This window comes from Micrasema longulum, unplaced genomic scaffold (genome assembly GCF_059751315.1).
Source record: "Micrasema longulum isolate JH-2025_06_02 unplaced genomic scaffold, ASM5975131v1 h1tg001373l, whole genome shotgun sequence".
Taxonomy (NCBI): Eukaryota; Metazoa; Arthropoda; class Insecta; order Trichoptera; family Brachycentridae; genus Micrasema; species Micrasema longulum.
Window position 1 is genome coordinate 130,377 of NW_028278559.1, and position 13,459 is coordinate 143,835.

Sequence of the window (13,459 nt, forward strand, 5' to 3'; positions counted from 1 at the left end):
GTCTACAATGCCTGATATCCCGAGTACGATTCCCGTCAGGGTCGACGTAAAATAATATTTTTTTCGTAAGTGGGTTTTCACAAAAATATTCAATGGTCCCTGATAAGGGATAAGGTAATAATGAAGGCGAAACTATTTCAAATCAAACTTGTTTCTTGTTATGAAATAAGATTAATTGCAAGTTATTGCTACGCTGCTTTTTAAAAACTAGATTTATAACATTGCTATTTTAAATTTTTACTAATGATAATAATTCATTTTCGCTCTAGGATGGTAAGCATTAATTGCCACTAATCCCCACAATCCAGTTCGGAAATCCTTTCTACCTTTTACCATTAAAATTCCGTAAAATTCACAAGCGGCGAGCGTCGATGACACAAGCAAGATATTTTATGCTTACTTTTACCTACTAAGTCGATTGTTTTCATGGTAAACATTATGAATTTTCAAATAATAAATCCCGTGAGTTGCTCTTGTTTTTATTCTAATAGAGATATTATTGAATTTTTGATAGAACTTTGCAATTACTTCTAGTCCTAGTTTATTTATTTTTTAAAACAGTATTACGGTAGAAGTAAGAAAATGTTTGAGAACTTCTGGCTCATTTGATATTATTTGTTGTGTTTGTAAAATTATTCCAAAATGGCTGCGTTGTGTCGTAATTTGATTAATAAATCAGTGAAGTGGTTAAGGTTTTAAAAATAATTTCCACTGAACTATCAGTTTATCATCGTTCTTTTAATAAACTGCTTTTTTGTTTCGTTCATCAACTATATATTGCTAGCATATTCCAATCGGATTCAGACTTTCAGTTTAGTTGGCTTAGCTGCCATTTTTATTTGACAGGAAATCACGTATGTATGCTTTTTGTACGCTCTGCAGCCCTGGATCAGTGCTGTTAAAAGTGCGTTGTGCGATCGAGATTGTGGATCAGCTGTGGAAGACTAAGTTCAATGCTGTTCAGTGATGTTGGGTGCTGCAATGTAATTTTCGGTAATTAATACAAAAAATACGTAAAAATGGATGTAAATTCTCTCGAAAAAAGTATTTACGCTTGCCGAAATGAGTTTGATTTTCTACCACCACCTGAAGCACCAGTATTCGAGCCGACGGCTGAAGAATTTTCCGACCCTCTTGGATATATCAATAAAATTCGATCTATTGCAGAAAAAACAGGGATATGTAAAATTAGACCCCCGAAGCTGTGGTCGCCTCCTTTTTCGCTGGACGTAGATAAACTTAAGTTTACTCCCAGAATTCAAAAATTGAATGAACTGGAGGGTGTGACTAGGCTCAAATTAAATTTCCTGTATAAGATATCCCGATTTTGGGAATTACAAGGTCATCCATTAAAAATACCTTCATTAGAAGGAAGAAAGGTTGATTTATTTAGCCTTTATCATATTGTCAAACTTGAAGGCGGTTTTGAACAGTGTACATTGTATAAATGGAAGAATGTGGGATCTTTACTGGGCTACAACAACAGTCCATTAGCATCAACATTTTTAAAAAATACTTACGAACACATTTTGCTACCTTTTCACGAGTTTTGGTCTGATGAAAAAAAAGTACCCAAAGTGTCTGAAAATAATTCAAAAGATATTCCCAAGAAAGAAGAACCAGATACTTTATGTAATGTTACCATTGATGCTGTGGTTATTGATGCAGATGCTTATGACAGTAGTTCGACAAAGTTAAAAAAAGAGGAATCTGAAATATCAGAAGATATGGGTGTGGATAAATGCAACAGAGAGTTAAAGCGATTACAGTGCTATGGAGCTGGGCCTAAGATGCCCGGCTGCAATATTATTCCTTCCATTAACAATGATGAAACACATGGTAAATTCCGAAAGAGACTCAAAGTTGAAATTGACCCTCTAGCGATATATCACTGTGTCATATGTAAAAAAGATAACAAGGACAATGAGCTACTTATATGCAATGGATGCTCGGATACTTATCACACCTTTTGTCTGAAGCCACCTTTAAAAAGTATTCCAGATGGTGATTGGCGCTGTTTAAGTTGCATAGCTGAAGAACTGCAAAAGCCTGATGAAGCGTTTGGATTTGCTCAAGCAGAAAGAGAATACACATTACAAGAATTTGGTGAAATGGCCGATACATTCAAAAAAGATTATTTTAAAATGGATAGTCATTCAGTGCCAACTGCCCTGGCTGAACGAGAATTCTGGAAAATCGTATCCAGTACAGATGCTGATGTGGTGGTTGAATATGGTGCAGATCTTCATTCCATGGATCATGGTTCTGGATTTCCCACAAAGTCATCCATCAATCTATTTCCAGGAGACCAGGAATATGTAGAGTCTGGTTGGAACCTAAATAACCTACCTATTCTTAATGGTTCTGTATTGAGATTCATAAACACTGATATCTCTGGTATGACAGTTCCTTGGATGTATGTGGGGATGTGCTTCTCAGCTTTCTGCTGGCATAATGAGGACCATTGGAGCTATTCCATTAACTTTCTTCATTGGGGAGAACCTAAGACTTGGTACGGAGTACCTGGTGCTAGTGCGGAGATTCTAGAAACGACCATGAAGAAAGCTACTCCCGAACTTTTTAAATCCCAACCTGATTTACTGCATCAGCTTGTTACCATAATGAACCCTAATATCCTCATGAACGCTGGAGTGCCTATTTACAGGACAGATCAGCATGCTGGAGAGTTTATTATTACGTTTCCCAGGTCCTATCACACAGGATTCAATCAAGGGTATAACTTTGCCGAAGCTGTAAATTTTGCTCCACCAGATTGGTTGCCTATTGGGCGGGAATGTGTTTTACATTACAAAAATCTAAAACGATTTTGCGTATTTTCCCACGATGAGTTGATCTGCCGAATGGCATTGGAAGGAGATAAACTAGATCTAGCCGAAGTGATACCAACGTATAAGGAATTAGCTTCGATGGTGGAAAATGAAAAACATCACCGAGCATTACTCAGAGTTAAAGGAGTGAAACAATTTGGCCGTAAAGCTTTTGAGCGGTTGGGTGATGATGAACGCTTATGTGATGTATGTAAAACAACATGTTTTATGTCTGCTTTAGCGTGTAGTAATTGTCCTAATATGGTTTGCTTAGAACATGCTGTTGAATTTTGCAAATGCAAGTCAGAAAATTTAGTTCTTCACTATAGGTATGAAATTGCGGAACTCGATATTATGTTACAAACTATTAAATTAAGGGTTCAAAGCTTTGATAATTGGATGACGGAAGTCAAATCTGCGCTTTCTTCACCGTCACAAAGAGGCCGCATTGATAAATTAAAGGATTTGATCGAAGAGGCTGAAGATCTTAAAATACCCAAATGTAAATTGTATCAAAAGTTATTAGATGAACATAAAAGAATAACTAATTTAGCCACTGTAATTATTGAACTCGATGATGATGATTAAAAATACCATTTTGCTATTTCACATGAAATCACCTTTAGTACAAATTTCTGATTCAACAGTATTAGTTTTAATTATTCAGTTAACATTTCAATGGCCATTTTTTTATTTGTTTGACTACACATTTCTTTTATTTTATTTTTCCCCCAGCAAAAATTTCACTGAGGATTAAAGACTATGAGTGTTCATGTGATAATTGTATTAAAATGATTTATATTGCCCATGTTTTTTAGAAATGCCTTGCTGCATCTTAAATCCACGGTGGTGAGAATGACTAAATATTTAATAATTGAAATACTCATATTTTTAATCAGATAAATATACCTTGTTGATTTATTTTTTTTACTAAGATTCTAATTTAAGTTTTAACACATTTTTCACATTTCTATTAAAATAATAATATCAAGTCAGTTTGTTATGCATTGTTTTTTTAAAATACATGAGCAAGGAAATAAATTTCCATGAATATTCTAGAATATTCATATCATAGAAAATTCCAGTTGAAAGGTGTGTATGTTTATACATTAAAGGTATTTATCATATTTATGTAAATTCTTTGTGCAAAGGAAGAATGGAATTGAATCAAATTCAAGATTAGTAAAGTATTTTAAAAATTGTTTTAAACATTCAGTCATATTTTGTTTTATTTATTAACTTTTGAAATTTATTACATTAAATTGAATTTTGTTTGCCAGCTAAGTAATATTTTGCATACAACCCGAATCCAGTTTTTTTATTTTTTTTATTTTTCTTCCGCACATAGAATTAATAATAGGAATAATTATTGAATTTCGAGATTTATTGCAGCTTACTGGTGTATTGTATTATTTAAAATGGTTAGCATTTATTTTAGTTTTAATATACCTGGTATTTATTTTCCGCTATAAAGATTGTTCTCCAATATTTACTATCTTCATCCAGTAATACAGTATGACATGTTCATTGTTACCCTTAAGTTATTTTTAACAAAGTTAATTTAATGTGATGTTTCTATGCTATTTCACTGTAACAGGCGATGGTAGCTTGCGACACAATAGCTTATTCATCACCAAAACTTGACAAACACAAATTGTGGTTAGAAAAAACTGTTCTTTATAGACTGATTTTTGCTTTTTTATGCCGTGTCAATGTAATGCCCCATGCACCGTTGGTTGCGAATAAGATGATGATTTTCTTTAAGGTAATCAGACTTAATTAGTATTTTTTTTTAAATATACTGCATTTGCAAATTTATTTAAAATAGTATGCTTTTTCTGAAAAAATTTTTTTATCAAAAATAACCATTCAAAGTAGAATCATAGAAAATATAGATCTTAATGTAACACTTTGTTTGAGGGCAATTTTAATAAATTTATAAAACAAAAATTAGTTGCACTCACAATTAATTTTATCTTTTTGTCAATAAGAACTGGTGAGTTACAAAATATTTCATTTAAATGTTATCCCAAATTTAAGTACTTATGATAATATTTTATTAATAAAATAGCATCTGTGTCTTTTTAATTTCATTAATATTGTGAGGCTATAGATTTAATTAATAATGATATGGTTTGTATATATGTATTTTATGTATGTAATATTTATATTTTGCAAAGTAAATATTAAAACTGAAAAATGTTACATTTAATTTACTAAAATATTTGCCGATATAATTTATGCTTTATCAAGTTAGTTCATAACATCTTAAGAACTAATATAAACTTTTAATAACAATACAATTTTTTTAATCAAAATTTATCTACAACATATTTTTTCAAACTAATTTGAAATATTTCGGTCTTTTCTATCTCCTTTATTTCTTCAGGTAACTCATTGTACAGCTTCAAACATGTGTAGACAAACATTAACATTAAAAAAAAAAGTAAATATGACATGTGGTGTAACTACTCTGAAGGGAAAAAAGAAAGATAAATAATTGAGTAATTTTTTGAAAGGGATGAAAGTATGACTAAATGTGAGATCTTTGTGAACGGAAATATTCCGAAACAAGTAGAAGAATTGTGTATCTGAGAGGTATGTTTACTAGGAATGGAAATACAGAGAAAGATATTGGAAAAAGGGTTAATACTAGAAACAGGGTATATGTTGCACTAAAATCAACCCAAGCAAATAAATGTTCATTGTAGGAGGCGAAATTAACAGTTCCCAATGGAGTCCTAGTGCCAACCCCGATGTATAGAAGCGAGTTTGTAATTGGAAAAAAAAGAATGGAGGTAGACTGAATGCTGTCCAGATGCGATCTCTTACTCAAATGTGTGATTAAAAACTGGTTTGGACATGCAGAGCAATTGGACAACGAAAGGCCGGCTAAAAAGATTTATAATGCGAATGTTGGTGGATGCAGAAAATGAGAAAGACTGAGAATCCAACAATTCTTTAAGATGCTCAAAAGTTGGAAAAATTGGTGTGTGTGCATGATGATGTATGAATGTAGAGAAGCGAGGTCTGTTTGCAAAGGCAGAGTGGTGTGGTGTTTTTATCTTCTCTGCCTATCCCCATGGGTAAACGGCATGGTGGTTTGTTTGTATTATGACTCTTACTATGTACATTTTACATTACATCACACTCTTGTAACCAGATTGAAACAAAACCACTTAAATTGAGGGATGGGTGTGATAAGAAATTTAGTCAATTATGGTTAGAATATTAACAAAGTATTAAAAAACAAGTAACCGACATTCAAATAAACAGTAAATCTACTATAAATGGCATATTACCATGTATTGTAGTATTATTATGTTTTTGAAATTAAAATTTGTTGCAACAAGTAACACATTGGTTAAATAAAACAATTATATTTTTTCCTAGAAGTAAACCATTATGCACTTATTACTGGATAGAAAATGTAATTTCTCCCGAAACCAAACCTTTATTGTATTCTTGATTATTTAGCTAACCTCAAAAACATCCATTAATATTGTATATTTGTAATGTTTCTAAACATTTTGTAATGATCTCAGTAATATTTATTAAAATAAATTCTTTGTATTTTTTTTTTCTTTGCTTAAAGGCTTTGTTTATAGGTGAATCAAAAAGTTTGGAATAAGTGAAACAAAAAAATATTTTTTTGGCCAAATTCAGTTTTATTTTACACATACAACATTACAACATACATTCCTTTTAAGTCGATACATCGAGTCAAACTATTTTCTTACTTTTTTATCTCATCCAAAAAGTAGTCCTTCGGAAGCTCTCCAAAATAGGCCTCAGTTTCAGCTATGAGTTCCTCATTAGAGTAAAATCGCTTACCGGTGAGCCATCTCCTCGGGTTTGAAAACAGATAGAAGTCGCTGGGGGCCAGGTCTGGCAAATACAGCGGCTGAGGAACCTGTTCAAACCTAATATCTCACAATTTTGCTTGCACAACTAACGACGAATGAGCAGGCACATTTTGGTGATGATAGATAATTTTTTTCTTCTTCAAATGCTGCCATTTCCCTGCAATTTCAAACGATTTATTAATGACGAATAATATGCGCCAGTTATGGATGTACCCTTTTCAAGATAGTCAATAAATAATACTCCATGCGCATCCAAAAATATGGAGGCCATTACCTTTCCCGCCCATTGTTGAGTTTATGGACGCTTCGGAGCACTTTCACCCGGAGAAACCCATTGTTTCGACTGTTGCATGGACTCTAGTGTGTAGAAATGTATCCATGTTTATGAATCGGCGCGAAAACTCCGTCGGATTTTTTATAAACATTGCCAAATTCTGCTGGGAAGTCGTAACACGAATTTGTTTTTGGTCCACTGTTAGCAACCACGGCACCCATCGCGCGCAGATCTTCTTCAGACCCATAATGTCATGTATGATATTGGACACACTGCCATACGACATCTTTGTGGTCTATGCCAGCTCCCTCAATTTCTCATAATATAATGGATTTTTTTCCACATTTTTCGGTATACTGATGTCTTTTGGGAGTCCAGATCGTTCAGCGTCATTGGTGCTTGTACGGCCACAACAAAAGTCTGAAAACCACTTTTTAATCATCTTTATCGACGATGCAGAGTCTGGATAACACTTATCTAGCTTGGCTTTGGTCTAGATTATCGTTTTCTTGTGTGAATAATAATGTTTAATCAGAACACGAAACTCAGATATTTCTATTTAAAATAAAAAAACCACACAGGTTGGTTGCTTCTCACTGCTGTAACTTGTAAATGCGTAGACAAAAATGGCTGAAATTTTGACAGACTTTTAATGAAGGATGAAGCTTTTTATGATAGGTTCACATAAGTGCATACTAATGCCATCTCTTAGGATTATTCCGATTTTTTTGATCCACCTAGTACAGTATACATCACAGTCGCATATAAAAATAGGTTAAATTATATAATTCACACTTTATTATTGCATAAATGGGATTCTAAGGTTATTTCAATATTTATACCCTGTTAGGGTTTTTTTTATAGTCACTACTTTTATCTGTAAAACAATAATTTAAGTATGTAAAATTATTAAAAATTATTGGATGTTTTTTGTTCATTGTAACTTATTAACCGCTCGAATGCCAAACTAGCAGGATGCAAAATTTACCCCAACTGCCGAGCATTTTGCCGGCGCGCACTGATATTTGAGTCTTTTTGCGGTCGTACCTTTTACTAGAAAACGAAGCATAATCGCTGGGATTCCAATTCTTGGTGTACCTCTATATAAACTGTATATTTATGTGCTTTAAACTCGGCAATAACGTCTGTATAAGATAATAACACAACATTTTTAGAGTCATAACTAAAATTTCGTACTTTGTCTTGGAAAAACGAATACAATAAAGACTGCATCACAAAACTGCATTTTTAAAAATAAAAACTGATGTAGGGATATACAGGCATCAAAAAAGTAGTAAAATATGACTTAATTCATACAAATACTGGATAAAATGGGCACCTTCTTTAGTCTATGGCATTCGTTTTCAAACCAATCTACCCTTGCTGTGCTAATTTGTAAAAATCGAAATATTATTGTTTGTTATATCAAATTTTTATAAACTGGGATAAACAATGTATTAACTGTTGAATGCTTTTTGTAAAAAAGCTCACTTTGAATTTATTTCGCGAACTGTCACTCTATTTGAATAAAGCTATTGAAATACTGACAATGGTGGCGATTTTATTATATGAATCTATCCCTAAATACAATCAATAACGAACAAATACGTACATTTATCATTATTTTTCTGAAAGATAATCGTTAGAATCACAATCCATTGAAAAGGGTTTTTGACACTGTTATGACACCAACAATGTTGTTTGATGATATTAATCAGTTTATTCAAAAAGTAGTATATGAAATCTTTTTTAGGCCCTAAAATCCACAATAACAAGGAAAATAAGGCGAGTTCCGCTTGAAGATTTTGAAGCGTCGATCTTAGCTCCAGCACTCAATGGGTACCGAAATTGAGAACTGAGATCTACGCTTTGGCATTCGTGTGGTTAAATAATAAATACACAAACAGGTGATATTTTGAGTATTTGGAAAGTAATGCTGTTGTGAAACACACAGAAATATTCAGATAGAGTTCATGCATAATCTTGGGATTTATTATAGTATACTTATTGTTTACAAAACCTGGGTCAAATAGTAATAAAAAAAACCAATTCTAAGCTTATAAATAAACATTAAGGGTAACTGGCTATCATCATCTTAATCCTAAAATTATATTCACATAGTAGATAAGTTATTTTTAGAATTCAGTAAGAGCACACTTATTATTTATACATTGATTATAATTTATGAATTTGCTCTCGTGCCTTCAATTTATGTATGTATACTATACCGCCAAGTACAAATGAATAATGTATCGTTTATCAAAATGATTGTCTATACATTTCTTCTAGATTCTAAAATCTTTCAGATTTTTTAATAAAACTTCCTAGGTTTTAAAAAAAATATATATACACAGGGGTTGCATTATTTTTCACCATGCTTGTTTATATTTACTTCAAATGAATAGTTATTTCTTTGGTTACTTTACTATCTAGGTTGAAGTATTATATTATTTCACAATGTCTTGAGTGCCCTAAATGCACTTTTGTAAAACAACAATAATTAAGTAATGTGGCCGATATAAACATTTTTTAAAGTTATAAAATGTATATTGACTGAGGATTAAATCACATAAGTACACATAGAAAATTTAAAAAGTGGGTCATACATGCAAAATACATAGGAGTATATGTGTCTATTTAGGATGCTTCCTTATAACAATGGCCATTAGAAATTGCATTGTTTTGCTTTGAAAATATTTTTTTATAGTAAATAACACCAAGATAAATCGTATTTTTATTATAACTCTAAAATTAATAATTTCAGAAACGCACAAAAAATGGTGGAAAAAAAGATTTTATTTTAATGCTTTACAAGTAAATAGAAATATTTATCTGGTAAAAAAATCTAAAAGCCAATATTCGGAGATAATAATAAAAAAAAACTATTGCCAGGTATTTGAACAGATACTGAGAAACTTATTGAGAAAGGAATATGGGCTTATAACCTATTGATAGCCGATTTCACGCTGTCTAACATTATTCATTTTGCAGATCTATAAATTTATTTCAAATGATATTTATTGGCTCTTTAATGATTTATTTGTCGATTCCCATTGTTACTTTTTATGTAAAAAATGTGTGAAAAGTACAGAACTAAGCGGATTTTCACTAATAAATCAACCCTTGGGTGGACTGAACCAAATCAGTTTCGATAAAAGTAGTCCTTTTTGGGTACTAGTTATAGCAATCTATAGTCCTTAAAATGTAACATGATTAGAATGACAGTTGTCAGAAAAAGTGAGGACATAACTTTGTAGTAACGTCAAAGGAGTTATTTATATTGACACATGAAAAATCATTTGTATCTGGCGTGATAATTTATTTTTTTATTACAATGCTTGAAACATAAATCATCATTAATATATAAAATCAGCTTTAAAATTAAAAAAACTAAAATAAACCTAATTATTAACGACGTTCTTACAAGGTTACACCATTTTGCAAAAACGTTGAGATGGGACAAATTGATCGAATAAAAAAATTATTCGTTTGATGTTGTTCATGAAAAAAGTATAAATGTCTCATTTTTTGGTGAACAATTATGTTAAACACACTATAATAGGCTTGTTTTTTATATCAATTTTCGGAAACAGAGTTTCATGATTGCATGAATTAACTGATAAAATCGATCTGATCAGTGATCAGTAATTTCCCATCACTAATGAAATTAGTTTGACAGCTGTCATTCTAATTAAGCTATATTTTAAGGACTAAATTGAAGTTAGTAAGGATATTTTTTTTTAAAGTATTATTTCTTTAAAAATGTAGCAATTATTTTACACTGTACTGTATGCACACTGTATAAAGGGATGCTGTTCTAAATTATGGCGCAGAAAATAAGTTACTTAAGTATTCAAATGTTAAAGCTAAGTGAATGAGTATACATTTTTAAGGTTTTTAGATTTAATAAGGCTTAAATGAGTGATTTGTTGCAACTACACAAATATTAAAGGTAAAATAATGGGTTCAATTATAAGTAGTACTATTGACTTATATTAGAATTTATTTAAAGGAATAAAACTTTGCATTCCAAAAAATATAAAATTTTGTATTACCATATTTTTAATTGCCACCACTTAAATAAAGTAAATTTACATAGATAAAAATATAATAATTCTTAAAATTAGTCACAGATGAGATATTGTGGTAGAGTCAGATCGATTCTTCATTTTCTCACAATATTTTCCCCTTCTATCAAGATTTTGAGTATTATTTGAATAATAGATAATGGAATGTCTTAAAACCTGATGTTTGTAAGCAACAAAAAACTAAATAGTAATTTACAATAACATTTTTTTTATAATATTGAGAATAATGTATCAAAATGATGAAAATCTATGATCTAGATGCAAAACATACCACCAATTAAATGTAAATACATATAAGTAATACAAGTTTGTGTCAGTTTACCAGGTAGTGTTGCCTATAAAAATAAACTACAGATAAATTTTGTAGTATATACTCCTATATTAAGGATTAGTGTAAATTTAAATGTGATATTAATTCCAAAATAATTATTTGTACAATCCTAATCGTTAAGATAACTATAAAATATTCCTATTTAAGTTGCTTCTTTGATTTAATAATATACATATTTTTTAATTCTGTCCCTTCGTTTTTAAACAAAATCAGTGTTATTTTCAAAAGTGGAGCATAAAAGAAACTCCTGAATAAAGGTAGATTCTGTTAATGAAAAAAGTTATTATTTGTGTAAGTTTAAGTAAGTCATATTTTTTATAATATGGTAAAATAATAAATATGTATATAAATATTTTTCACCAATTACAAATAAACAACATTATTACTTGCACAATTTTTTTTTCGCAGTCTCAATCCTGAGGATTGGTTTGCAGCAAAATCCTGTATCTCGTCCTCCATTGGTCTCTATTCTCTGCAGCCCTCTTCCGTTCGACATATGAGGGCAGTTCAAATCTTCGCACATTTGCTCCAAATACTCCCTTCGGGTCCCTCCATAATTTGTCCCCTCAGCTATTCTCTCTATTATGTCATGCAGGAGACCCTCATGGTGTATAATGCGGCCGATCTATTGGGCTCGCCTTGCACAATAGTACAGTCTTGCTTAAGAAAGCACATTGGCTTACTCAACTTTTGAGTTGGGTTATATTGATGTTAAAATATGGATAGTAAGATCACCGCGTTAAATCTAATTAAGTATCATTTAACATTTTCTTTTGCCCCTTTGTGAATTTTGATTTTAATTAAAATAAATCCATTTTATAATTATTTATTTACATAGGTATTTGCCAACTTTTGTGTTCAAACTCACATTAAAACATAAAAAGACGAGTATTATTCTCACACCACAATTTTCAAAAAAATCTTTTATTTGACAATCGTACAGATATAGCCATTAATTTTAGTTTCAATTAGGTAATATAGTAAACTTAAGTTCTATTGTGGGGGTGAAATAATTTGACAGATTTAACAATATGTAATATTATTACAAATGTCACTAATTTTTTATTTTTTTTGTGTTCTGTAAAGAAGTTTTACAGATATTGAAATAAATACTTGCATTTTTGTTAAACAAAACAGAAACATTGAACGTATAAAATACAACTTAATATGTGATTTGAATTTTATTTTGTACATATATTATGTGTGAAGATGTATTATTATCAAGTCATAATAAAATTATCTAATAAAGACATTAAAAAATATTATTTAAATTTTATTTACCACACTACTTTTTCTTTACTCTTCATACACATATTGTTAAAAAACTAAATTCATAAAATATTATAGTGTTTTCCTTGGCATGAGATGTCTAAGTGAGGAATACAGTAAAAACAAATCATATTACATTCTTCTCAACTGTGAAATACCCGATGATATAAAGAAATATTTAGGGTTTCAGTTTTTTTTTAAATACATATTTACTATCCAGTATTTAAGCAAAAATACATAGAGAAAAAAAATATCAATCTCCATAATTATTACTGAGTTGATGTAATCTAAGGATTGGGGTTTAAAAAAATAATTTTGACTGCAGGACCCTTCAAAGGAGGGTGCGGTGAGCGGGTACCCTAATACTAATAAGACTTGTTAATTCAGGGATGTCCATTGGGCCATTTGCTATTTTGCATAAATTTACAAGATTGGTAATCAATTTTCCCTTATAGAGGGTTGACATATTAGGGAAATATCACATACTACGAATACTGATAAAAACATGTGAAATAGATTTAGAAAAATTCATAGTATTTTCAAAATCAATATTTTTGAATATTTTTTATTCCAGTGAAATGGCTACATAGTGCAGAGCCAATTCTACCATATAAAACAAAAATTTATATTTGAAGCATTTATGGTGGTCTTAGCATATCCTGCTATCGCTCGAACAATGGTGAATGAATCCACCCTGCAGTGGCTTAGAGAAGCGCGTTATTAGAGCTTTAGAGAGCTTAGATATTGCGGAGAAATGTTTTTATACATAATTTTAAAAATAAAATTATCAAAAAATATGTCAT

At 30.8% G+C, this 13,459-nt stretch overlaps 1 protein-coding gene and 1 long non-coding RNA gene across 3 annotated transcripts; one reads left to right on the plus strand and one right to left on the minus strand.

Annotated features, from left to right (window-relative positions):
- The first annotated feature begins 439 nt into the window (after window positions 1-439).
- Window positions 440-11,935, plus strand: LOC148275629 (lysine-specific demethylase 5-like). Of its 2 annotated transcripts, none has more exons than XR_015823973.1 (2): window positions 440-462; window positions 11,796-11,935. XR_015823973.1 is itself a non-coding variant. In XM_088235434.1 (2 exons), the coding sequence occupies exons 1-2, from the start codon at window positions 1,020-1,022 to the stop codon at window positions 11,805-11,807; spliced, it is 2,028 nt and encodes a 675-aa protein (XP_088091560.1). In that variant the 5' UTR covers window positions 595-1,019; the 3' UTR covers window positions 11,808-11,923. The 2 variants fall into 2 exon arrangements, 1 of the variants encoding a protein (XP_088091560.1); XM_088235434.1 differs by lacking the exon at window positions 440-462 and adding an exon at window positions 595-3,035 and having other exon boundaries at window positions 11,796-11,923.
- LOC148275630 (uncharacterized) lies at window positions 6,714-7,107 on the minus strand. The gene is made up of 2 exons (XR_015823981.1): window positions 6,969-7,107; window positions 6,714-6,851 (listed from the first exon to the last, which is right to left on the minus strand). It is a non-coding gene; the product is annotated as an uncharacterized LOC148275630 (long non-coding RNA).
- Window positions 11,936-13,459: the final 1,524 nt, after the last annotated feature.

Coding starts and splice junctions, on each gene's coding strand:
- LOC148275629 (XM_088235434.1), top strand. CDS start 1,020: ATGGATGTAAATTCTCTCGAAAAAAGTATTTACGCTTGCCGAAATGAG.